This window comes from Muscardinus avellanarius (assembly GCF_963383645.1).
Source record: "Muscardinus avellanarius genome assembly, chromosome: 16".
NCBI lineage: Eukaryota > Metazoa > Chordata > Mammalia > Rodentia > Gliridae > Muscardinus > Muscardinus avellanarius.
In genome coordinates, this window is record NC_137802.1 from 2,471,823 (window position 1) to 2,497,469 (window position 25,647).

The 25,647-nt window shown below is 57.2% G+C and overlaps 2 protein-coding genes across 3 annotated transcripts in view; both read right to left on the bottom strand.

Moving 5' to 3' along the window:
- Positions 1–3,015: 3,015 nt before the first annotated feature.
- UQCR11 (ubiquinol-cytochrome c reductase, complex III subunit XI) lies at positions 3,016–6,910 on the bottom strand. Its single transcript, XM_080713576.1, has 3 exons — positions 6,819–6,910; positions 3,707–3,851; positions 3,016–3,207 (listed from the first exon to the last, which is right to left on the bottom strand). Exons 1-2 carry the CDS (start codon positions 6,866–6,868, stop codon positions 3,734–3,736), a joined length of 168 nt encoding a protein of 55 aa, XP_080569702.1. The 5' UTR covers positions 6,869–6,910; the 3' UTR covers positions 3,016–3,207; positions 3,707–3,733.
- Positions 6,911–11,029: 4,119 nt separating this feature from the next.
- TCF3 (transcription factor 3) overlaps positions 11,030–25,647 on the bottom strand; it is a gene marked incomplete at both ends in the record, with an annotated part of 31,071 nt that continues 16,453 nt past the window's right edge. Inside the window, 13 exons of one of the 2 annotated variants that reach the window (XM_080714190.1) lie at positions 11,030–11,172; positions 13,087–13,322; positions 13,444–13,579; positions 18,209–18,332; positions 18,499–18,654; positions 19,196–19,269; positions 20,883–20,961; positions 21,044–21,102; positions 21,338–21,470; positions 21,542–21,705; positions 21,771–21,873; positions 23,156–23,205; positions 25,303–25,432. In XM_080714190.1, the coding sequence (XP_080570316.1) occupies positions 11,030–11,172; positions 13,087–13,322; positions 13,444–13,579; positions 18,209–18,332; positions 18,499–18,654; positions 19,196–19,269; positions 20,883–20,961; positions 21,044–21,102; positions 21,338–21,470; positions 21,542–21,705; positions 21,771–21,873; positions 23,156–23,205; positions 25,303–25,432 (1,587 nt within the window). Of the gene's footprint in view, positions 11,173–11,285; positions 11,513–13,086; positions 13,323–13,443; positions 13,580–18,208; positions 18,333–18,498; positions 18,655–19,195; positions 19,270–20,882; positions 20,962–21,043; positions 21,103–21,337; positions 21,471–21,541; positions 21,706–21,770; positions 21,874–23,155; positions 23,206–25,302; positions 25,433–25,647 lie in introns of both variants that reach the window. The other variant, XM_080714189.1, reaches the window with a different exon arrangement.

Below are 25,647 nucleotides of genomic sequence, written 5' to 3' on the forward strand. Positions count from 1 at the left end.
AATATAAAATAGGTCTGGGAGGATAGCCTGGAGGTAGAAAGCCTCTGGGTTCCACTCCCAGTACCACCAAAAAAAAAAAAAGAATAGGGGTAGAGATGTCACTCAGAGGTAGATCGCCCCTGGATTCCATCCCCATTATCGGGGGATTAAAAAATAAAAGTCTTAGTCGTGTTCCAACCCCAATACAGCAAAAACAAACCCTGTTTGAAAATAAAAAAGGGCTGGGGGGTGTAGCTTGGAGGTAGAATGTCCCTGGGGTTCAAGACCTCAGTATACCCAAAATAAAAAAGACGAAATTAAAACACAACTAGTTTTTTTTTTTTTTTTTTTTTTTTTTTTTTTTTTTGCGGGTCAGGGGATGGAACCCAGGGGCATTCGCCCTGTGAGCTACACCCCCTGTCCTATTTTTTACTGGGTCTCACTGAGTTGCAGAGGGCTTCACTAAGTAGCTGAGGCTGTCCCTGACCCACGATCCTTTGGGTCTCAGCCTCCTGAATGCTGGGAGTACAAGCGTGGGCCACCACGCCCAGCTAGTTTTTGGTTTTTTGACAGTACTGGGGTTGGAAGCCAGGGGCATTTTACCTCGGAGTTATGCCCCAGCCCTATTTTTATTTTTAATTAATTTATTTTTTTGGTGGTACTGGGGGTGGAACCCAGAGCCTTTCTACCTCCAGGCTATACTCCCAGACCTGTTTTTTTTTAATGTATATTTTATTTGTAAACAGGGTCTCACTGAGTTGCTGAGAGCCTCACTAAGTAGCTGAGGCTGGCTTTGAACCTGTGTGATCCTCCTGTCTCAGCCTCCCAAGTGGGGGGTTACAAGCGTGCGCCACCACGCCCGGCCCTCACCCTTATTTTTAATTCTTTATTCTGAAGCAGCGTCTCACTGAGTTGGAGAGGGCCTCACTAAGTAGCTGGGTCTGTCTGCGAACCGCCATCCTCTGTCTTAGCCTCACGTACTTGGATTATAGACAGATGCCGCCGCGCTGGGCTTAACATGTCAGTGTATAAAGTGGAGGGGATGTTCCTGTGGACTGATGAAAGCAGATTAGTTGTTTCTGAGCTGGTTTTCTTGGACGGGGTAAAGCAGTGGGGATTTCCTTGTGCCTGTGCGCAGTGTTGTTTGGACATCTGCCTGTTACCTGTCTCTGTCCTGACTTCTTAAGTCAGCCTGGAACTGTTGGTGTTAGTGAGTTCATTCTGGTCTGGTCCTTTGGGCCTAGTGCAGCCCAGTCTATGGATATATTTAACTGTGTGAGTGTGTGCTTGGTGGGGGTTGAACCCAGGAACATTCTACCTCCAAGCCATACTTCCAGCCCTTTAAAAAATTTTTATTTTAGGCCAGGCGTGGTGGCGCACGCTTGTAATCCCCGCGCTAGGCTGAGACAGGAGGATCGCACAGGTTCAAACCCAGCCTCAGCTACTTAGTGAGACCCTGTTTCCAAATAAAGTATAAAATAGGTCTGGGAGTATAGCCCGGAGGTAGAAGGCCCCTGGGTTCCATCCCCAGTACCACACACACACACACACACACACACACACACACACTGAAACAGGGTCCCACTAGGTTGCTGTGGGTTTCACTAAATTGAGGAAATTAGCCTCAAATCTGTTAATCCTCCTGTTTCAACTTCCTAAATGCAGGGATTACAGGTGGAAGCCACCATACCCATTTTTTTTTTTTCCTTTTGCAATGCTGGGATTGAATCTGGGGCCTTATGCAGGCTAGGCAAGTATTCTACCACGGAGCCACTGAGCGACACCCCGTACCTCCTGGGCTCAGCCTAAACCAGTGGTAAACGCTACTCATCATCCAGGTCCTTCCGTCTCAAGCTTCTTAACTTGGTCTCATTTGAAAAGTTCCTTCTCCATGGAAAAGGGCAGGTCCTTAGGGCACGGACCACTTGTCACCCCGCTGTCACACACGCTCTGAAGAGCTGAGTGGGCAGATGAGGGAGAGGGGAGGCGGTGATGGGAGGACGATGGCCAGGAGGATCTGAGCCCCGCCCCCACCACCTCCCCTGGACTTCGGCAGCCCTGACCCCGGACGCTGCTGCTCTGGACACAGGCTCTCCCTCTAACCCAGGCCAGGGCGCGATGGGGTCAGCTTCAGAGCTGGCGTGTGTATGGGGACGCGGAGGCCCAGGCCAAGATGGTGAGCGGTGTGAACCAGACTGGGGCCAGCCCGGGCACGGACACAGGTGTTTCTGTTACAGATCCCAAGCCAGGGAGGGGCACCCGGCCTCCACACCCAGCTCTGTGTGTGTGTTACTGGAGACTAAGCCCAGGGGTATTCTACCTCTAAGCTACACCCATCTCTGTATTATTATTATTTTTTTCAGTACTGGTGATGGAACCCAGGGGCATTCTACCTTTGAGCTACACCCCTAGCCCTAGTTTTTATTCTTTATTTTGAAACGGGATCTCACTAAGTTGCGGAGGGCCTCACTATGGAGCTGAGGCCGTCTGCCAACCATCCTCCGGTCTCAGACTCCCAAATGCTGGGATGACAAGCGTGCGCCACCAAGCCCGGCCTGGAAATAAGTGTCTTTATTGGAAGATTCTGTCTCATGTAGGCTACAGCAAGGTGGCTGGCTGTGAGTCCAGAAAGCAGCCGCCACCTCCAGAACCCGCAAAAATTAAATGCCTGCAGTTTCCCCCTCTTTCTGGCTCTTCCCAGGGAAGGCAGTGGCCCTGTCACAAGGACCCCAGCACCATGGAGGCTGGGGAGGAGCCCGGCCTCCTGTCCACAGTCTCGGGGCCGCAGTCCTGTGTGCGCTTCCGGGGCGCCTGCCCAGCTCACATCCTGACTGTGGCTTCAGGAGATGCCGGCTAGAGGCGCCTATATCACCAATCCCAAATCCCTGACCCACAGATGCTGGGAGACTGAGTATTTATTGTCTTAAGCCATGAAAGTTGTGGGGTAACTTGTTAGGGCGGCGCTAGATGAACACACGCTGTACAGCAATCATCCATCAAACATTTTAAAGGCCGAGACCATTTCTGCCAGCCACTGGACAACCGCCCTAGGTTCGCAAGTGGGTGGGACTGGAAGGACCCCGGGGTCACCGGGTTGACCCAAGTCGCGGCAGGATGGAGGTCCAGGCGGGGCTGGTGTGTAGATGATCCCAGCGACACGGCAAGTCCCGAGATGCAGCCTGAATCTGCCATGTCCTCCGCGGCCGAGGTGGGAGGAGCCGCAGACGCCTGGGGGAGGGGACAGGGCCAGTGAGAGTGACGTCCCTCACGGGGAGCTGGCCCTACCAGGTACACCTGAGCCGGCAGATGGGTCCACTTCACGTCAGCTGTGTAATGGGCATGTAAGAGCAGTGTGCACGCAGCACGGTCGTGTGTAAACAGGCTGACAACACCAGCAAAATGAACGGCCTGACTCTGCGTACAGGGCCCATCCCAGGGGGCTGGCGGCGGTGGGGTCAGCCTCAAGCTCCCCATCTGTAAAGTGGGGCGTCCCCAGCCTTCCCGGGACTGGTGGGCAGGCACTGCTCAGCCTCCAAGGCTGGCGGCCCTGAGGGCACCCGCCTTGGAACCCCTCCGATCAAGGTTGCCTGTTGGGCTGGCCAACGCTAGGCAAACAGGGAGACACCTGCAAGCCCTCTTCATGCAGGACCTTAGGGGTGAGCAATCCCGGGAGCCCGGAGACCCCAGCTCTTCCGGCCTCAGCAACCCTGGCGCACCCCGGACTCACCAGAGGGTCCACGAAGGGCTGGCGCCACTAGTTGTCCTTAAACTTGCCATTGATGTACGGAACCCAGTCGAGAATGAGCCGCCAGTCGGTGGCCCACACCAGCCCCACAGTCCCCACGGCGCCCCACACGCTGGCCGTGGGAATCCTGTGAGGACAGTGGCGGTCAGAATCTTCCTCCTATACCCCTCTCCTGTCCCCACCCGTGGGTGCCATCTGGCCCCAAGCAGCTGCCCAGGCCTGGCCCCCGCCCAGGCCGAGGGTCCCACCAGATGGACTCGACGCCCCTGCCAACCGCAAGCCCTCCGGGAGTTCTGGAGGGGACCGTGCTCACTCAATGACCAGCCCTCTCCCAGGAGACCATCCAGAGGCTGGCCCAGATAGGACTGCCCAGTGTCAGGTGGCCCTGGGACCCCTGCCTCGTCTAAGCAGCTCCAGCCCATCTGTTAACAGGTTCTGCTAGCTGGGCGTGGTGGCGCACACTTGTAATCCCAGCATTCAGGAGGCTGAGATTGGAGGACTGTGGTTTGTGGACAGCCTCAGCTATTCAGCGAGTCCCAACTCCGGACCCTCAGATAGTGTGCTAGGGACTCCCTTCTAAGGACCAGAAAAACGTAGCACAGCATAGCAAAAATGGTAGAAAGTCACTTCCAAGATGGAGTTGGAACGCTGTGGCACTGGGCGTGATGATGCACACTTGTAGCACTCCCAGCTACTCAGGAGACTCAGGCAGGAGGACTGCAGTTTCAAGGCCAGCCGCAGCAACTTAGCAAAACTCTTGGCATCTTAGCACGACTTTCAAAAATCAGTAAGTCAGGTGCCGAGCGTGGTGGCGCACGCTTGTAATCTCAGCATTTGGGAGGCTGAAACAGGAGGACTGCAGTTTGTGGCCAGCCTCGGCTACTTAGTGAGGCCCTTTGCAACTCAGTGAGACCCTGTTTCAAAATAAAGAATAAAAAATAGGGCAGGAGGTGTAGCTTGGAGGTCGAATGCCCCTGGGTTCCATCCCTAGACCTGCAAAAATAAGAAGGGAAAAAAAAAAAAAGAATAAAAACTAGGGGTGAAAGCCGGGCGTTGTGGCGCACAGTTGTAATCCCTGCGCTTGGGAGGCTGAGACAGGAGGATCGCACGGGTTCGAAGCCAGCCTCAGCTACTTAGCGAGGCTCTCAGCAACTTAGTGAGAACCTGTTTCCAAATAAAATATAAAATAGGTCTGGAAGTCTAGCCCGGAGGAAGAAAGCCTCTGGGTTCCACCCCCAGTGCCACCAAAAAATAAAAATAAAATAAAATAAAAATAGGGGTGAAGGTGTAGCTTGGAAGTAGAATCCCCCTGGGTTCAATCCCTGTACAACCAAAACAAAATAAAGCCCTGGGCTTGGGGCGCTGGGGGAGGGACTTCTCCTTTAGGCGGGGGCCCTGGAGAACCTGTCTCAATGGAGAGAGCCCCAAGTGCAGACCGGGGACAGCTCTGTCTCCCTCATTTACTGCCGCCCTCTAAAGCTGGCACCGGGGCAAGGGTCCCCAAACAGCGGGGTTCTTTCCCCCCGTGACACAATCATCACTCATCACAAGAGCAGTCCAAAAACTATGCTGTTTGAGCCGGGCGTGGCGACGCACACTTGTCATCCCAGCATTCGGGAGGCTGAGACCGGAGGATCGCGGTTCGCGGACAGCCTCAGCTACTTAGTGAGCCCCCCCCCCCCCGCAACTCAGTGAGACCCGCTTTCAAAATAAAGAATAAAAAGTAGGGCAGGGGGTGTAGCTCAGAGACTGAATGCCCCTGGGTTCCATCCCCAGACCTGCAAAAAAAAAACCTCTGAAAAACTATGCTATTTGGACTCTTAACTTCCCCATCATCCTGGTCACTCCCCCGGGGGACCCTAGGGATTTGAGGGGTCTGGGAGGAACCTGTGAACTTGGCTGACCTCCACCAGGCACCGAGGATGGACATTCACAGTCCCCACGCTGACCATCCTGCAAAAGAAGCTGTCTCCGTGAGGGGGTGACGGGCAGAGTGACCAGTGACCTCCACGTCATGAGGATCAGGCACAGCCCTCAGGGCTTCCTGGGAGGAGACTGGTGTCCTGCCCCCCTAAGTCGGAGGCAGGTGGGATGGGCTGCAGCCCCTCATACAGGTGCCTGTGAGCTTCCTCCACCGCAAACCTTCCTTTAGTGTTTTTTTTTTTGCCCTCTAATTAAAACATCAGCCACCAGAGTTTATTGCTTTATCTCCAACACATAGCGAGTGCTCAGAAAATGCTTGCTGACCCAACAAACGTGACTCCTGTTGCACCTGAAAATTCCACTGTCCACTATACTTTCCGGACACTCCCTCACCACCCTACCAGGAACAAGCCCTGTTTCTCTGCACCTCAGCAGGAGAGCAGATGACCCCAGGTTCAGATGGTCACCCCGATTCCGGCTCCCAGGGGGCCACCACAATCCTAGCCTGGCTCCCATGTGCGATTACAAACAGGTGCAGGTGTATCGTTCACACACCTTTTAAAAAAAAAACATTCCAAGGACAGGAGGCCCGGACAACTCAGCCAGGCCCTGTCTTAAAATAAAAAGGGCTCAGTCGCCAGCAACAAAAATATTGAATAAAATCTTTTTTAGCGCTGGGTACTGAACCCACAGATACTTTACCTCTGACCTACACCCCCGGCCTTGCTGTATTTCTATTTTGAAACAGGGTCTAAGTTGCGGAGGGCCACATCGCTAAGGACATCTGCGAACCCGGCTCCTCCTGTCTCAGCCTCCCGAATGCTGGGGTTACCAGCGTGCGCCACCACGCCCCGCTCACTTTTTAAAAACCAAAACAGAAGCAAAGCCGGGAGCCGGCAGGTTGCGATTCAGACCCAGGGCACCGACTGGGACCCAGGACGCCCGGGGTGGCCACACACGCTCCTCGCCTCCCGGGCGTGTCTGTCCCCGTAGGGCCCCCCAGGTAGAAATGGAAAAACTGATGCTCGGAGCGGCTGAGCCACGGGGCGAGGGTGCCGGAGCGGTTCGCCTGTCCCAGCCTCAGTTTCTCCCTCCGTCACCGGCACAGCAGAGGGCTCCAGGCCGGACGGCTCCGGCGGGTTGGGGCGGGGATGGCGGGAGGCTTCCTCACCAGTTCTTGACCAGCTGCTGGTAGCGCGGGCCCAGGAATTTGCTCAACATCGTGCCTCTCTGTCCGCAAGCTCAGGGTCACCCGGTCCTGCGCGGACCCGGACTCAATACGCATGCGCGGCCGCAACGCGCACGCGCGCAGGGCACACGCCCGCCTTGCCGGGTGGCGGAGTGCGCGGGACCGGAAGGGGTTGAGACCCACTTCCGGGGAGGGTCGGAATACGTAATTACGAGGCTCTTGATGGGCGGGCGCGCGGGGCGGGGCTTTGGGTCACGTGGCGGAGACTTCCGGTTCCTGCGCTCGGGCTGACGGGACCTCACCAGCGCGCAGCTCGCGGCTGCACTCGCGCTGCCCTTTCGCTTGGGCCGCGTTGTTTACAATGAAGGGTATTGAGGCCCTGCGGGGCGGCGGCCTGGGATCTGGAGTCGCAGTCGGGCTTTAGGGGCTGTAGGATTTTGGCCGAGCGGCACTGCCTCCCTGAGCCTTCAGTTTGAGTTGTTCGCGAGTTCCCGCGGCGGAGGGAGCGCGCTCCTCGGGGCGCCGCAGGAGCTCCCGGGTCTCGCTCACGCGGACCCCCACCGTCTCTCCATCTTGTCCTCAATTCTCCAAGCGCCGCCTCCCTCAGGAAGCTCTCGGGGACTGCTTCACCCCAGCACCTTGACGGAATGGCCGGATCCTGCGCGAGGCCTGCGTTCTTTGCTTTGGGTCCCGGAGTCGAGCGGCCTTTGTCGTAAGGGAGGGACCCGGTGGCTTTGCCTGCCCAGCCCCAGCCCTCCTCCTGGGACCTGACCTCGACCCCGACCAGTTCCCAACATGGAGACTGCAGTGTGGGCGCCACCACAGTAGACATCCCCTCCAGATCTCTCCAGTTGTCCTGGGTTTTTGGGTGCTCGGGATCAGGAAGCATATTAATATGGCTGTTGGGCCGGGCGAGGTGGCGCACGCTTGTCATCCCAGCACTCGGGAGGCTGAGACATGAGGATGGCAGTTCGCAGACTGCCTCAGCTACTTAGGCCCTCCGTAACTAAGTAAGACCTTGTTTCAAAATAAAGAATAAAAAATAGTGCAGGGGGTGTAGCTCGGAGGTCAAGTGCCCCTGGGTTTTGTTCCATCCCCAGACCCGCAAAAAAAAAAAAAAAAAACAAGGCTGTTGGCACAAAGTTAAAAAGTGGAATGTAGCTGGACATGGTGGTGCGTGGTAGTACATCCCAGCAACTTGGGAGGCTGAGACAGGATTATCACAAGTTATAAGGCCAGCCTGGAAACTTAGTGAAGAGACTGTCTCAAAATAATGAAAAGGCCAGACATGCTAGGGCTTGGGAGACTGAGACAGGAGGATGGCAGGTTTGCGGCCAGCCTCAGCAATTGGCGAGACTCATCAACCCAGCAAGACCTGTTTCCAAACAAAAATTAAAGTAGGGCTGGGGTGTAGCTTGGAGACAAAATGCCCCTGGGCTCAATCTCTGGTGCCACACACAATAATAAAATCCATAGCGCGACACATGCACAAAAAATAAAACGAAATAGGCCTGCGGGTAGAAACAGACACCCCCACACGGTGTGTAATTCACCAGAGTACCAGAAAAAAAAGAAAAATGTCTTCAAATGGATATACTGGTTTGCTGGGAGCCTGCAGGGAGGGGCAGGGCTCAGGAGGTCACCCATCTCCTGACCCCAACTCCTCCCACTTCTAAGGCACCAACAGGCAAGTGTTGGGGCTGCCCACTTCCAAGGAGCCAGAAGCTCCTGGGACCAGGACCGGAGCCCAGGTACGGGTGGCACTGAGATCTGAGATAAGCAGGGCCCTAACAGCATGTGCTAGCACCCCGCTGCCCAGGGCTCCATGGTTTGCAAGTCTGGTTCTGGAGGAGAGGCAACACTCCTTTCAAGAGCAAGGAATTGAAGTCAGCAGCAGCAGGGAGCCATAGGTGGTTTCAGAAGGAATGTGGCCCACCCCACTTTCTGCGTGATACTGGGATCGAAGCCAGGGCCTTGAGGGCTCTCCCGAGATACAGCCCAGCTCTTGCCTCTTTCTGTGATCCTGGGGCCTGAACTCAGTGATCTGTCCTCTGAGCTACTGTCCAACCCTATTTTACTTATTTTGAAACAGCATCTCCCTGATTTAACAAAGCTGGTCTGGAACTTCTGACCCTCCTGCCTTAGCCTCTGAGTAGGTGGGATTATGGGAATCTCCTCTTGAGGCACTTAGTGATTCTCCCACCCACACACCTGCTGTCTTGGATGGGCTAATCTAATCTCTCTGTAACATCCGGGCACACAGCCAGAGCACTTGGGAGGCGGAGAAGAGGATCCCAGGCCAGCGGCCAGCCTCAGCAACTTCAGCAACTTCGCGAGGCCCACTTTCAAAATAAAGAATAAAATAGGGCCAGGGGTGTAGCACAGAGGTAAAATAGCCCTGGGCTCAATCCCCAGCACCACCAAAAAACAAAAAGATGCTGGGCGTGGTGGCGCACGCTTGTAATCCCAGCATTCGGGAGGCGGAGGATCCCAGTTCCCGGACAGCCTCCGCTACTTAGTGAGGCCCTTTGCAACTGAGACCCTGTTTCATGCATAAAAAAAAAACTAAAAATAGGGCTGGGAGTGTAGTTTGGAGGCAGAATACCCTTGGGTTCCATCCACAGTACTGCGCGCGCACACACACACACACACACACACACACACACACACACACACACTATATGCACAAATCAGTTCCAGCATTTATGCAGCTGGAGGAGACAGAGGCTTCTGGGCCACTGTCCGCCTGGTCCTGTGGGCAGAACTAGAAGCAAAACCAGAGGTAAGTAGGTCCTTACAGCAGAACCCCACGAGGCCCAGAAGTCACTAAGGACTGACTCCACGTTCCTGCCTATCCCAGGGCAGCCGCTAGTGCTGCGCTGGAGGACCTGGGCTCCTCAGGCCTCCCTTGACCTTCCCCAGGAGCACGGCTACCTCGAGGGCATGAGGCCCCAGGAGTGGCCAAGACCAGCTGTTGGTGTGAAGGCAGGCCGCGAGGCTCCAAGCCGGGGAAAGTGACCAGTGGTCCCTGTGGTAGACCCAAGCCTGAGACCAGATGGGGGATCCGGATGGGCCCACCCCAGGAAGGCCGCCTGTCCACACCAGGGTGGCCACTCCGGGTAGGAGCCTGCCAGGGTGAAGCAGGGGCACGCTTTATGCTGCCCCTCCCGGCAGCTGCAGCCCCCAGATCCAGGGCATGGGCTGGCATCCCACACTAGAGGAGGCAGTGCTCCAGGACACTCCTCCCGTGAGAGGCACCACGGTCCCAGTGGAGAGGTGTTGGGGTCCCCAGGCTTCAGGGGCTGTCACCCTCCGAGGACTCAGGGAGAAGAGCTCCCGGGGCCCTGGCGTGTGCACGTCTGTGTGAGAGCTCACAGGGCCCTGCAGGGTGCATGCGCATGTGTGGTCTCTTCCTACTTGGCCAGATCAGGAAGAGCCCAGGCTGCACGGCAAAGGGGGAACTGGGTGCCGCACAGAGCGAAACCCCAGCTTCTACCAAGCCCCGCCAGGGGACACAGGCCCACTCCGCTCTGGAATCAGCTCCCGGAGTACAGGCTGTGGAGGGGTGCTCAGGTCAACATCGGGTCTTTTTAATACAACTTTTAATAATCTGGTCGATCACGAAATGCAATGCTTACTTCTAGAAACAGCAAGACACGAGACTTTTATACCAAAAAAATTGTTGCTTACAAAACATATGCAAAAGAAAGCTGAAAAAAAAAGACACAGAAGGCGTCATCCTTACTAATTTTCTTCTACATTTAAAAAAATTTCATAACTAATGTTTTTTTATTTTCCTTAAAAAAAATATTATGCTTAGGCACGATTTGCTGGTGGCTTCCGAAGAACAAGCCAGTTTCGCACAGCGTCACCCTCAACTGAGTGATATGTTTTGATTCTTCCATATTTTATATAGTTAAGGCATTTCTTTTCCTTTTCTGACAAAGTGTATATTTTGTTGCTTGCTTTCTGGTTGTTTACCCCCCGCCCCCCCCCCAAAAAAAAAAAGAAAAAGAAAAAGAAAAAGAGAAAAATGCCCCTCTGCCCAGCCACTGGGCTGGGAGGCGATCGGAACCGCCTGGGCCGGCCTCAGCCCGGCCGGCCCAACACGGTGGTGAAGACCTGGCGCCTCCTCCGTAGACCTGAGTCCAGGGCGCGGACAGCTCGTCTGGGTCCCGCGGCGGTCGCACCTCTCACATGTGCCCGGCCGGGTTGTGGGCCTCGCTCAGCCCTGGGTGGGTGCCTGACAGTACCATCTGGGGGTCTCCGACCACAGCAGACACCTTCTCCTCCTCGCGCCGCTTCAGGCAGGCCGCTTTGGGGTTCAGGTTCCGCTCTGGGAAGAGGGGAGAGTGCCGTGGGCGAGGGTCCCTGGGGCCCCGAGGGTGGAGCGCCCACAGCCTGCCTCTGCTTCTCTGCCAGGGAAAGCGGCCAGGGCGGGGAGCCTACCTCGCACCTGCTGCTCCAGGCCCAGGATGACCTGCACGGCCTGCTGCAGGATGAGCAGCTTGGTCTGCGCCTTGTCCGACTTGAGGTGCATCTGGCACATGCGCCCCAGCTCCCGGAAGGCCTCGTTAATGTCCCGCACGCGCACCCGTTCCCGCGCGTTATTGGCCATGCGCCTCTCCCGGTCCCTCAGGTCCTTCTCCTCCAGGGACAGCACCTCTTCTGTACTGCTGGGTCACAGCACCGGGGCTCTGTTAGCACGCGCTGGGTGGGAGGCGTGGCTGCCGGCGGAGTGTGTGTGTGTGTGTGTGCGCGTGCCTGCCTGAAGGCTGGGGTGACACCGCATGTTGGCGATATTGGTATGTGATGGCTGCTGTGGGCTGGTGGCAGTTGTTGGTGATGGCTGGTGTTAGTGTGGGGTGACAGAGGTGTCAGTGGCAGGCAAGTGACAGGGTTGTGGTGTAGTCACACAGATGACGGTGGTGCTGCGTGCGTGGGAGCATGTGGAAGCATTCTCCCGTGTGCGTGTGCTGCCCACGTGTGAGCACTCAGACCCAGCGTGAGGCCAGGCCGGGCTGTGTGCGCCACTCGGGAAGCCCCGAGGTCGCTGCCCTAGCTGTTTACAGGGAGGAGCCTGGCCCTGTGGCTGCTGTTCCCTCCTGAGACGACGACCTTCCCCACCAGGGTAGCTAGCTAACTGCTGAGCGGAGCGCTGGCCTAGGAGGCCGAAGCCTGGGTCCAGAGCACAAAGGTCAAGCCAGCGCACACCAGGAGGCCCCGCGCTGTCTTCCCCAGGTGGACTCTGTCACTAGCCGGGCTGACCCCCTGCGTCTAGCCACTGCAGACTCCCGAGCGTGTGGTCTGCACCCTACATGGCCCCAAGTGTCCGTGCCCAGGAGCCTGGAGCCCAGACGCCCACTTGCGGGGCCGTTCTAGGCCGCTCTGGCTTGCGTGCCCTCACTGCTCTGCCTGGGTATGAGGGAGGCCTGGCCGAGATGCCGGGGCCTGCGCACTGACCCTGCTCCTCAAGGCTGCCGCCCTCCCACCCTGCCTCGGGGGCTGGAGCCCAGGACAAGCGCGCAGACCAAACTGTGGACCAGAGGCGGCCATGCTCCTGGCTGCTCCTTCCCTCAAGGAAGGAGAGGCCCTCGGTGGCAGTGCGGCCATCCCCGTGTCGGGCAGCAAGTGCGAGGTGAGGAAGGGTCTGGGGTGGGAAGCAGAGGAGGTGCACAGCCGGGCGCAGAGGGCAGCGTGAGGCAGAGAGCAGAGGCAGGCTCGAGAACGGGCGGGGCACGGCGCGGAGGACACAGCAGCCTGGCCGGGCACTGCGCCGGTCCAAGCCAAGTGCTGCAGAGAGAAAGGGTTAACGGGACCACGCAGGAGCAGAATGGGTTAAGGAAGCAGCTGCCAGCAGGAGGTCACAACGGGACCTGCACCTTCCACCTGCCCAGCTGGGGAAGGGGCGTAGGAGCCCCCACTTCAGACAGGGAGATGGGCAGAGGAGGGGCAGGCCGAGGGTGCCGCACATGCGTGAAGGCAGTTGGCGAGGGCGGCTTGGGGCCCAGCTCAGCCTCAGGGCCGGGGGCAGCCTGCCCGAGAGTGGGCTCTGGCTGGAGCCGGTGGGCGGGAGCCCCTGGGTTGCAGGACACCGAGGTCTACAGGGCTGGGGGCCCAGAGAGCCTGGCCCGGCCCTCCCGCCCTGGAGGGCCAAGGGAGCGGTCAGGAGGGGCTGCAGGGCGTGGGGACACTGCTGCGGGGAGCAGGGTGGGCTGCGGCGAGGCGGGCGGGGCGGCGCCCCACTGACCTCGCACCTGCTGCTCCAGGTTGAGGATGACCGACACGGCCTGGTGCAGGATGAGCAGTTTGGTCTGGGGCTTCTCACTGTTGAGGTGCAGCTGGCACATGCGCCCCAGCTCCTTAAACGCCTCATTGATGTCCCGGACCCGCAGCCGCTCGCGGGCGTTATTGGCCACCCGGCGCTCCTTCTCCCGCTCGGCCTTCTGCTCTGGGGGGAGAAGGTCGTCCTCGTCCTCGTCTGGGCTATGGGGGAGGGGGCCGGGGCCAGAGGGAGACAGTGAGGCTGCGCGCGGGCGCGGCCGCGGTGCGGGCTGGTGCGTGTGCTGTGCGTGTGCGCGTCCTGCGGGGCGGAGGAGGGTGGCACCTGGTCCGCGTGCGCGGGGCCTTCAGCTCCTTCTTCTCCTCCTCTGAGTGGTCAGCCACTGAAGCGTTCTCCTCGTCCTCCTTCTCCTCCCGCTTGATGTCGCCGGTGCCCACCACAGCGCCGGCCCGCCCGAGGCCTGCAAGGGTCTGGGGTCAGGGGCTGTGGCGGGTAGCCACCACCTCCATGGCTGCCTGGGGACCCCTCTCGAAAAGACACCAGCTCTTCTGGGACAGCCAGGTCTTCACTGACCAAAAACAAGAGCCGGAAGAAACCCCAAATGCAAAGAATTGAACCCCCACCTCACACCACACACAGGTACCAAGTCCAGACAAGAATAAGAACTGAAGGGTAAAACAAGACTTCTTCATAATACTTAGCAGAAAGACCGTGTGCAAATCCCGTTGCAAACTTTGGGGCAGCAGGGAGTTTTTGGAATACCAAAAAAATCGTCTGGGGGGTAGCTCAGCCCAGGACAGGTCCCTGGCTCCAGCACCAGCACTGCAAACACACACACACACACACACACACACACACACACACACACCCCTCAAAACAAACAAACAACTGACAGCCATTTTCTCTTGTAGGGGAAAAAAATAATAATTTAAAAATATGAGCTGGGTATGGTGGCACACACTTGCAATTCCAGTACTTGGGAGGCTGAGACAGGAGAATCACAGGTTCCTGGCCAGCCTCAACTACTTAGGCCCTCTGAAACTTCGTGAGACCCTGTTTCAAAATAAAGCATAAAAAATAGGGCTGGGGGTGTAGTTTGGAGATAAAATGCTCTGGGTTCAACCCTCAGTACTGCAAAAATAAATAAATAAAAATTAAAAATATGAAGCCAGGCATGGTGGCACACACTTGTAATCTCAAATACTTGGGAGGATGAGACAGGAGGATGGCAAGTTTGAGGCCAGCCTCAGCAGCTTAGATCCTTTGCATCTTAGTGAGTGTGTCTGTCTGTCTGTCTGTCTCTCTCTCTCTTTCTCTTTCTTGTACTGGGGATGGAACCCAGGGGCATTCTACTTCCAAAGAATACCCCCAGCCCTATTTTTTAGTCTTTATTTTTGAAACAGGGTCTCACTGAGTTGCCAAGGACCTCATTAAGTTTCTGAGGCTGTCTGCAAACCACGATCCTCCTGTCTCGGCCTCCCAAATGCTGGGATTACAAGCGGGCACCACCATGCCTGACTCATGAGACCCTATTTCAAAATAAAAAATTAGATCCAAGCATGAAAGTTTTTTGAGGTCCTTTGCAACTCAGTGAGATCTTGTTTCAAAGTAAAGAATAAGCCAGGCATGGGCGCCTGGGAGGCTGAGTCAGGATCGCACAGGTTCGAAGCCAGCCTCAGCTACTCAGTGAGGCTCTCAGCAACTTAGTGAGACCCTGTTTCCAAATAAAATATAAAATAGGTCTGGGAGTGTAGCCCAGAGGTAGAAAAGCCCCTGGGTTCCACCCCTACTACTGCAAAAAAAAAAAAAAAAAAAAAAAGGCCCTGGGTTCCATCCTCATCCTCAGTATTGGTGGACGGGGGGATTCGGCTGAGGCGTAGCTCAGAGATAGAATGCCCCTGGGTTCAATCCCCAGTGCCACAATATTTAACATATAAAAATATGTGACATTTCAGACTTTGTGTGTGTGTGTGTGTGTGTATGTGTGGTACTGGGGTTTCTGGAAACCCTTCTACCTCCAAGCTACACTCCCAGACACCTACTTTTTATATTTTTATTTGGAAAGAGGGTCTCTTAAGCCAGTGAGGCTGGCTTTGAACCTGCTTGATCCTCTTGTCTCTGCCTCCCAAGCCCGGGATTACAATCGTGCGCCACCACGCCTGGAGGGACATTTCAGATTTTAGTCAACCTTGCACACCGGAGCCAGGCTCATCTGTACATTATTTCAAGTTAAGTGTATATGTGTTACCAAAGCAAGCACTAAAAGTTTTTCTTAGAAGAGAAATATAATTTTTTTTTTTTTTTTTTTGGTGGTACTGAGGTTCCTGTAAGCCCTTCTACCTCTGGGATACACTCCCAGACCTATTTTTTTACATTTTATTTGGAAACAGGGTCTCTTAAGCCACCACGGCTGGCTTCAAACCTGCGCGATCCTCCTGTCTCCGTCTCCCAAGCGCGGGGATTACGAGCGTGCGCCACCACGCCTGGCAGAAATATAAATTTTTAAATCGAGAAATTTTTTTTGTTGTGGTACTGGGTGGAGATAGAACCCCTCTGAGGTACATCCCCAGCCCTATTTTTTATTCTTTCCTTATTTTTTTTGCGGTACTGGATATGGAACCCAGGGATATTCAATTTCAAAGCCACACACCCTGCTCTACCTTTTATTCTTTATTTTGAAATAAGGTCTCACTGCGTTGCAAAGGGCCTCACTAAGTAGTAGCTGAGGCTGGCCAGGAACTGCGATCCTCCTGTCTCAGCTCCCCAAATGTTGGGATTAAAAGGATGTGTTACCACGCCCGGCTTATTCTTTATTTTGAAACAAGGTCTCACTGAGTTGCTGAGGGCCTCACTAAGTAGCTGAGGTTGTCCGCGAACCATGGTTCTCCTGTCTCAGCCTCCCAGACGCTGAAATTACAAGTGTGTGCCACTACGCCCAGCTCTTCATTATTTATTTTGAAACAGGGTCTCACTAAGTTGTGGAGAGCCTCACTAAATAGCTGAGTCTGGACAGGAACCTGTGATTCTCCTGTCTCAGCCTCTCAAGTACTAGGATTACAAGCGTGGCTACTTGAGAATATTGTGTGTGTGTGTGTGTGGCGTTGGGGATAGAACCCAGGAACATTCTACCTCTGAGCTACATCCCAAGTCCTATTTTATACTTTATCTGGAAACAGGGACTAAGTTGCTGTGGGCCTCACTCAGTTGTCGAGGCCGGTTTCTAACTTGCGACCCTCCTGCCTCAGCCTCTCAGGTACTGAGATGCCAAGTGTGTGCCGCCACATCTGGCTGGGATGAAGATTTCCATGTTGCCCAAGCTAGTCTTGAACTTGGAATCCTCCTGCATCATGGTACCTGGCGTAAAATGAGTTAGCTTTCTTTTTTGGTGGTACTGGGGGTAGGACCCTGGGGCTTCCTACTTCTGGGCTATGCTCCCAGACCTATTTTATACTTTATTTGGAAACAGGGTCTCACTAAGTTGCCGAGAGCAACTGAGTAGCTGAGGCTGGCTTTGAACCTGTGTGATCCTCCTGTCTCAGCCTCCCAAGCGCAGGGATGACAAGCGTGCGCCACCACGCCCAGCTCTAAAATGAGTTTCTGATTCCTACAGGATACTACCAGCAGAATAAGAAGGCCACAAACTAGGCGTGGCAGCGCATGCCGATCCCAGCGCTCAGGAGGTAGGACGGCAGTATTACAGGTTTCAGGACAGCCCCCACAGAGCAGTAGTGAGGCTCTCGGCAACCTAGTGAGGGTGAGGGGACAGCTCCTGGGTTCAATTCCCAAGACTACAAAAAAGTGGGGGCAGGGCCTGGGAGGTAGAGCTTGGAAGCAGAATGGCCCTGGGTACAAGCCCCGGTACAGTACCACATACAGGCCAGAACTGAAGGGATTTGTCATCCATGCAATCAACAAAAGATTAATCTCCAATATGCAATGCATTTTTTTTCCTTTTTGTGGTACTGGGGATGGAACCCAGGGGCATTCTACCTCCAAGCTACACCCCTGAACTATTTTTTATTCTTTATTTGGAAACAGGGTCTGTCTCACTGAGTTGCAAAGGCCTAAGTAGTAGCTGAGGCTGGCCACGGACCGCGATCCTCCTGTCTCAGCCTCCCAGATGCCGAGATTACAAGTGTGCACCACGCCCGGCTTTGCAAAGGGCTCTTTCAAGTCCAGGAGTGGTGTGCAGAGCAACAGAGAGGTGGTAGGCCCCCAAATGGGCATTTCCTATGCCAGGACGCCAGTGGCACGATATACAGAAACCCTTTCCATTACATCAAGAAACTAGAAATCCATGTTGGGACCAGGTAAAGCAACTGTTTCAAACCCTTAAGCTGTGATATACACAATACTGCCTTGGGAGGGGAAGGTCGAGAGGGTAACCGACTGCTTGAAGATTGATGTACACTGCTGAGCTGCGCCCCTGGCCTCCAGCTGCTGGCTCCCTGCCAGCCATGGCCACGCGAGGGCGCCGGTGAGCACTCACCACTGAGCCCTGCAAGCCTAGGGGCGGGCACTGCCTGCCTCCTTCCCTCCTCTGCCCGGGCCCCGGCCCGCTCTGCCTTCAGCTTGCCAGCCAGTCCTGCCCTGAGGCCTCTCACTGGGACGCCCCTGTCTGGGATGCCACTCTTTCCTGGGACCTCAACCTGCACACCCTTTCCTCCTGGCCCACCTCTCTGAGAACGCTTCTATTCCACTCCTGGCATTCTCCCGTCGAGGGCAGTGCAGTCACAGCTCAACAACCTGCCTCTGAGCGGGGGAGGCAGAGGCCCGGGCGGTGGGCATCCCTCTTAGACCACGCCTACAAGGTGCCAACCCGGGACCTTTCCTGGGCTCCCACCCTTCCCCGCTGGACCCTCCGTGCCCACCCTGGGGCCAGTCCTCGGGGAGCATCTGGGGTTTACAGACGTCCGTCAGGCTTGGTGGGCTAAGTGGGGCTGAGCTCCAGCCCTTAACCGGGCAGAGAGCGGGACTCGGCCCCTGGGAAGCTGCCTGGGGACAGAGCTCTGTGGTTCTGTCTCCTGAGGGAGGAAGGCAGCCCCGACGGCAGGGCCAAGTCTGCGCCGTTGGCTGGGTCGGCACTCACCGCTGTAGGTGTCTGGCGGCCGGGCGAGGTCGGGCAGGGCGCTGGGCTGACTGGGGAGGGCTGCGTGGTTGTGGAGGAGGCTGGCACTACCGGCAAGGCTGTCCTCAGAGTGGCTGCCCCCGACCTGGGGACCAGCAGAGGGCAGGTAAGGGTGGATGGCTTCCACCCCTGCCCACCCCTGCCCCACATTCACCAGGCCTACGTACCGCCCACCCAGCGCCTGGGGGCAGGTCAGGGCAGACGGCTCCCGCCCCCTACCCACCTCCGCCCCCAGGCCACCAAACACTCACCAGGCCCGTGTGCCGCCCACCCAGCGCCAGGGGGCCACTGAAGCCGGAGGCCAGCGCCCCGTGGCCTGGCAGCAGCCCATGCACGTCGCCGGCCGTGCCCACGGCGTGGCTGCGCAGCACGTGGATTGCCTCGTCCAGGTGGTCCTCCACCTTGCTCTGCGGGCGTCAGTAGGCAGTGAGGGCCGCACGCTCCTGCAGGAGGGAGCACTGCGTGCCCTCGCCCCAGAGCCCGGCTTCCCTGGGAAATCAACCTTTTGACCTTTTTTTCCTTTGTGGTTCTGGTGATTAAACCCAGGGGGCATATACCTCCAGCTCAACTTTCTTTCTCTAATTTGAAATAGGGTCTCACTACGTTGCAGAGGCCCTAAGTAGCCGAGACAGGCCGGGAACCCTGTCTCAGCTTCCAAAGTACTGATATGACAAGCATGCCCCACCACGCCAGCTAAATCAATCTTTTTTTCTGTGAAAAAAAAAAAAAAAAATCCAGGTGTGAATCGGGCTTCTGCCCCTGATTTACACCCCCAGGCCTTTTTATCTTGAAATAGTCTTGCTAAATTGCTGAGGCTGACCTCAGGCCTGCGGTCCTCCATCTCGGCCTCTCTAATGACTGAGACCACAAGTGTGGGCCACCCAGCCTGACTTCAAGGACACGGCAGGCATGCGGCCCCGCCCCGCACCAGGGCGCAGGGGAGCTCACCAGGCCGTGGAGGGTCCCGTCGTAGGTGGGCGATAAGGCACCAGGGGCCCCCGCTCGGGGCCACTGTGACGTCCCTGGAAGGAGCAGGAAAGGCTTGAATGGGGAGAAGCAGCAGGACACAGCCCCTCAGCGACCAGGGCCCATCCCAGGGGAGAGACATTTGGGGACAGTTGGGTCCTGTGAGGCCGAGGCCGGCCACGCGGGGGCGCCCGACGCCGACACGGCTGCTCTCGGGCGGCCTCAGGCGGTTTACTTTCTTAACTTTTATTAGTGCATTATGAGCTCACATCACAATCAGGTCTCCCATAGCCTGGGGAAGCCCTGCAGGCAGCTCTACAGCTGAGCTGCTTCCCACCCGCCAGTCCAGCCTGGCACACAGTAGGCACCCTGGAGGCAGGGCAGCTCCCCACCCTGCTCTCCCTGGCACACAGTAGGCACCCTGGAGACAGGGCAGCTCCCCACCCTGCTCTCCCTGGCACACAGTAGGCGCCCTGGAGGCAGGGCAGCTCCCCACCCTGCTCTCCCCGGCCACCGCTAGGCTCCAGGAGCAGGTGGGGAATGGCGAGCTCCAGGCAGGGCTGCGCAGACCCTGCTAACCAGAGCTAAGTGAATCCTGAGGGTTCCCATGGGGCAGGGGCGAAGAAAGTGTGTGTGTGTGTGTGTGTGTGTGTGTGTGTGTGTGTGTGTGTTACTGGGGATAGAGCCCATGTGTATTCTACCTCCAACTTACATTCCCAGCCTGATCTTTTCTTTACTTTGAAACAGGGTCTAAGTTGCATAGGGCTTAAGTAGCTGAGGCCGGATGCATACCCGGATCCCCCGTCTCAGCCTCCCAAGTACTGGGATTACAAGTGGCACCATCAGGTCTGGCTTTTCCCCCCCTTTTTTCTACTGAGGTTTTTTTTTTTTTTCTTTTGGTGGTACTGGGGTTCCTGGAAACCCTTCTACCTCCGGGCTACACTCCCAGACCTATTTTTTTGTGTGTGTACTTTTTTATTTGGAAGCAGGGTCTCTTAAGCCAGCATAGCTGGCTCCAAACCTGCGCGATCCTCCTGTCTCCGCCTCCCAAGTGCAGGGATTACAAGTATGCGCCACCACGCCCGGCCCTACTGAGATTCTAACGGAGGACCTCACTAAGTTGCTGCAGCTGTTCTCCAACTTATGAAACTCTTCAGTCTCCTAAGTACTGGGATACAGGCATGTGCCACACTTGGCTACCAGCAGTTTTTTTGCAGTACTGGTGACTGAACCCAGGGGCATCCTATTTCTGCACTAAATCTCCTACCCTATTTTTTAAATTTTATTTTATGTTTTATTTTGAAACTAAAGTTGCTATGGCTGGCCTGTGATCCTGGGCCTCAGCTTCCCACTCCTAGGATTACAAGCCGGCGCCGCCACGCCCAGCTCAGGCAGTACTTCTAAAACGGCCACCCCGGACTTCCAGAGACTTCAGCTCTTAACTCTCTTGCCCCCAGCTGAGGCCAGGAGCAGGGACAGGAAGATCTGCTGCCTGCCCTACCAGAGCCAGACACAGGGTATACAGCTGGCATCTAATATCCGCCAGGCAAGCAAACAGAGTAGGCGCGTTCTGGACACCCTGGAGCCCAGCTCCTCTAACACAGCGAGGCCACAGGCTTCCACCCAGCTCCCCTCCCAGGCGCGGGCGGCCTGAGCCCTCCAGACCCACCTGCAAGGCCCTGTGGGGAGCCTACGGGCGTCGAGGGGCTGGGCGAGAAGTTATTGCTTGAGTGATCCGGGGAGTAGATCTATACGGTGGGCACAGGGAGGAGAAAGGGCGGTCAAGGGCCGCTGGCGGCACCCCCAGCCCGCCCCTGGCCCGCGCCTCACCGAGGCCAGCGCCTTCCCCAGGGCGTCCCCGGAGCTGCTGGCTGTGCTTCCGCGGGAACCTGTGTGGAGAGAGGTGAGGACCCAGGGTAACAGGGCCGCCTGGCCTGGGGCCAGTGTCTTGCCGGGGGTAAGGCTTGGGGCCTGCGACAGGAGCCAGGGGTGACACGGCCTCAGTTTCCCCAGCTGTGAAACGGGAAGCTGACTCCTCCCAGGGCTTTCCCAACACCCCAAGGCCAACACAGGTCCGATGCCCAGAGCGCAGTGTGAGGTGCACGGGTCCTTGCTCAGCCCTACCTAGGAGGCCGTCAGCCCCAGGGACGGGCGGCGTATGGCTGGAGACGCTGCTGTACGAGGCCCCGGGAGTGGAGGAGAAGGTGGACACGGCTGGCAGCCCGCCATTGACCTCCGCCCCGTGCAGCTGGTAGCCCTGCGAGGGTGGGGTGCTGTCAGTTGGGTGCCGCTCGGGCCCATGCCCCAGGCTCGCCGTACTCGGCCTACCATGCGCTCGTGCTGGTGAAGACCGCCAAACGTGCCGCCGCTGCCCGCAGAGCTGCCACCGGCCGGCGGGAGGGGCAGGGGCGACGAGCTCCCGCCCAGCATGGGCCCGAAGCCAGCCTGGCCAGGGGCGCTCCAGAGCTCCGCGGAGGGGTGGAGGCTGGCATCTGCGGAGAGAGGGTGGTGAGGCGCAGCGGGGGCCAGGCCTCCCCTCCAGGGCGGCCCCACGCACCTGTCATGTAGAAGGGGGCGGGGTAGGCGCTGCCAGGGGGCTTGGCAGAGGGGAAGGCTGCAGCATCCCTGCCGTAGTCGTCACCTGAGCTGGGCGGGTACACCTGCAGGCGGGAGGGCCTGGTCAGCGGGGACAGGTCACTCCAGCCTCACTCCCCGCCCGCGGCTGCCTCCGACGCCACCCTGGCTTCGCCCCCAATGCTGTGCCCAGACCCAGGTGCTGCCCTGGCCCCGTCTCCCTGGTGCCTCCCACCTTTTTTTCTGCGGTACTAGGGATTGAACACAGAGGCATTCTAGTTCTGAGCTACATCCTGGCCCTATTTTTATTTTGAACCAAGGCCTCACTGAGTTACTGAGGCTGGCCGGGAACCTGTGATCTTCCTCTCAGCCTCCCACGTACTGGGTTACAAACGTGCGTTATACCCAGCAACCCCCAGCCCCCCTCCCCCAGTCCCAGCCCCCTGCACCTGAGGACCTCTGCCTAGAATGCTGTCCCCTCCCTCATGCAGTGAGGGCCACTAGCTGCCCGGGCCCGACCGCAGTGCCCGCAGAGCGCTCGCCCCACGTAGGGCCCAGGGTCGGGGCTCCCTTGGCTCCATGGCTGACCCCCGGCCTTGGAGGCAGAGCCCTGAAGTGGTACTGACCATGCCAGCCCCACCCAGTGCTGCTACGACAGAAGGGGCTCAGCTGGACTGGACAGGGTGGCACCGTGACCGCTGGGTACTGTGTGGCTGGGTGGGGTTCTCAGGCCTGGCCACACCCTCAGCTTGGCCGTCTAGACTCCACGCACACCTGGTTGGGTAACCTCGGGCCCGGGTCCCCTCCCCATGCAGAACGGCATGGGGCCTGCTGAGAACTGGAGCGGGGGGGGGGGGGGGCAGCGGCGGCGGCGCCAGGACACACCACGGGTGCGTGCGTGCGTGTCTTTCTACCTCTGAGACACCCCCAGCCCTACTTTACTTTTTACTCTTGAACAGGGTCTTGCTAAGTTGCTGAAGCTGGTCTCAAACCTGCAACCCTCCGAGCTCTGCCTCCCAAATCAAGCGTGGGCCACCGTGCCCAGCTTTGCACGGTACTGAGTCTTAGGACAGCCTGAGCCTGCCGTCGTCTCCCGAGGCCAGTCCCCAGTCATGAGCGCGGCCTCCCCAGGGTGCCCGACGACGGTGCGGGGTGGGTCAGGCAGAAGGCCTGCATGTTTCGATCACACGGGCCTGCGAGCCGCCACGGTTCTCGGGGAGGGACGTCCCACAAATGCAGGGAGCGGGGCTCACAGGCCCCACTGCCACACCAAGGAAGCCTCGGCCTCAGTGACCCTCCTGACGCGCGAGAAGGTGAGACTGGACTGGGGACCTGCCCAACTGGCCCTCGGGGAGCCCCGTCACTCACCGAGGAAGGAAGACCAGGCGGGACCTTCCGGACCTTCTTGGGCTGTGAGTCTGTTGGGAGCAAGAGGAGTGAGCAAGGCCGCCCTCCCAGGCCCTGGCCTCGGGCGCCAGGGCCTCGCGGCTGCTACGGGTGGTTACAGAGGAGCCCCGCCCTAGGCGCTGGGGGGAGGACCCTAAAAGCGCCTGTTTATTTTTATTTTTATCTTTTGCAGTACTGGGGATGGAACCCAGGGGCATTCTACCTCCAAGCAACAACCTCTGCCCTACTTTTTATTCTTTTTAAATTTTGAAACAGGGTCTCCCTGAGTGCAGAGGGCCTCACTAAGTAGCGGAGGCTGTCCATGAACAGCGATCCTCTTGTCTCAGTCTCCCAAATGCTGGGATTACAAGCGTGTGCCACCACGCCCGGCTAGTAAAATTTATTAAAAGTCCTAAGTCTAGCCAGGCGTGGTAGTGCACGCTCGTAATCCCAGCACTTGGGAGGCTGAGACAGGAGGATCCCACAGGTTCGAAGCCGGCCTCAGCTACTTAGTGAGGCTCTCAGCAACTTAGTGCAATCTTGTTTCAAAATAAAAAATAAAATGCTTGGCGTGGTGGCGCACCCTTATAATCCCCACGCTTGGGAGGCAGAGACAGGAGGATCGCACAGGCTCAAAGCCAGCCTCGCTGGCTTAAGAGACTCTGTTTCCAAATAAAAAATATATAAAATAGGCCTGGGAGTGTAGCCAGGAGGTAGAAAAGTTCCATCCCTAGTACCACCAAAACCAAATAAATAAAAAATAAATAAATAAATAAATAAAAATAAAGCCAGGTGTAGTGGCACACGCTTGTAATCCCCACACTTGGGAGGCGGACACAGGAGGATCGCACAGGTTTGAAGCCAGCCTTGCTGGCTTAAGAGACCCTGTTTCCAAATAAAAAATATATAAAAGAGGTCTGGGAGTGTAGCCCGGAGGTAGAAGGGTTCCATCCCCAGTACCACCAAAAACAAAAAAATTTAAAAGTTTAAAAAATAAAAAATAGAACAGGAGCCTGGCATGGTGGTGCACATCTATGATTCCAGTACTTAGGAGGCTGAGACAGGAGGACCACAGTTTCAAGGATGGCCTCAGCAAGTAGTGAGATTCTAGGCAACCTAGCAAGACCCTGTTTCAAAACAAAAACCAAAATTGGGATCAGGGTGTAGCTCTGAAGTAGAACCCCAGAGTTCAAGCCCCAGTACTACACACACACACAAAAAAAAACAGCCCCGATTCCACCTACATGGGTGCAAAGGTGCAAAAATCCACGAAGAGGCAGACAGTTCCTGCCTCGGGAGTTCGGGAAAGGAGGCGCTAACTGTGTTTGGGCCCAGGACAATCACCTCCCCCAATGCCACCTAGGCAGCCCTCCACACTCACGGACCGGCACCTGCTAGTCCACCAGACCAACACTAGGGGCACTCTCGCTATTAGGCAGGGATCTGGCCAGGCCAAGGGTGTGCGGGACGTCAACAGCCCTCCTTTCCCTTTGCAGTGGCCCTGGGCACAGAGCGGAGGCTCTGCTGCCGTCCCTTGGCACATCGAGGCCACAGCGCGTCTCTGGGAGGAGACATGGTGGAGAAGCCCGGCTCACCCATGTGCTACTGGCTGCGAGCTCAGTGTGCAGGAGTCAACCAGACACCCAGGGCTGCGTGGCACTATGGGGTGGCCACTGCTTGCCTGACGTGCACATGGCCCTGGCTTCCATGCACCACGAAAAAGCAACAGGAGCCACAGAGCGTGGTGGTGCATGCAGTATTCCCAATACTTGGGAGGCTGAAATAGGAAGACCACATGTTTGAGGCTAGCCTCAGCAACTCAGGTCCTGTCACTTAGTGAGACCTTGTTTAGAAATTTAAAAAAAACCACATGGGGGTGTAGCCCAGAGGTAGACTGTCCCTGGGCTCAGTCTCCAGTCACACACACACACACACACTCTCTCTCTCTCTCTCTCTCTCTCCCGCGTCTGTTGCTGACAACACTGGCGGGAGTTCTAGGGACCCTAGCCCTGGACTTCTGGGAGCTGTAGCGCAGTGCAGGGGCCTCGAGGGGGGTCGGAAACACCAAGGGCTGCGAGGCTCCGTCCACCCGGCGCGTCTGTCCCAAGCCGTCCCGCAGCCCCACTCACCCAGGGCGCCCTCCGCGGCTCTCCGCCGAGGGTTGCTGGAGTACGAGTAGTACTGGGAGCTGCTCTTGATGCTTGAGGGGGACAACGGCCCGGGGCTGCTGAGGCCCAGCTCGCCCGGCAGGAAGCCAGCCTGCGGGGAAGAGCCATCAGGAGGCAGCGGGCAGGCCCCAGCCCCCCACCACACAGGCCAGAGCCATGCAGGACGGGCCCTCCCTACACGGCCACCTTCCCGACGTGCCCCATCCCATCTCAGGCACTGTGAGCCCTGCGCAGCACCGCGCTGTCTTCGTAAGGAAGGCAGAGCAGAAAGGAAAACCCCGCAGGAGCCCGAGCCCCATGGCCACC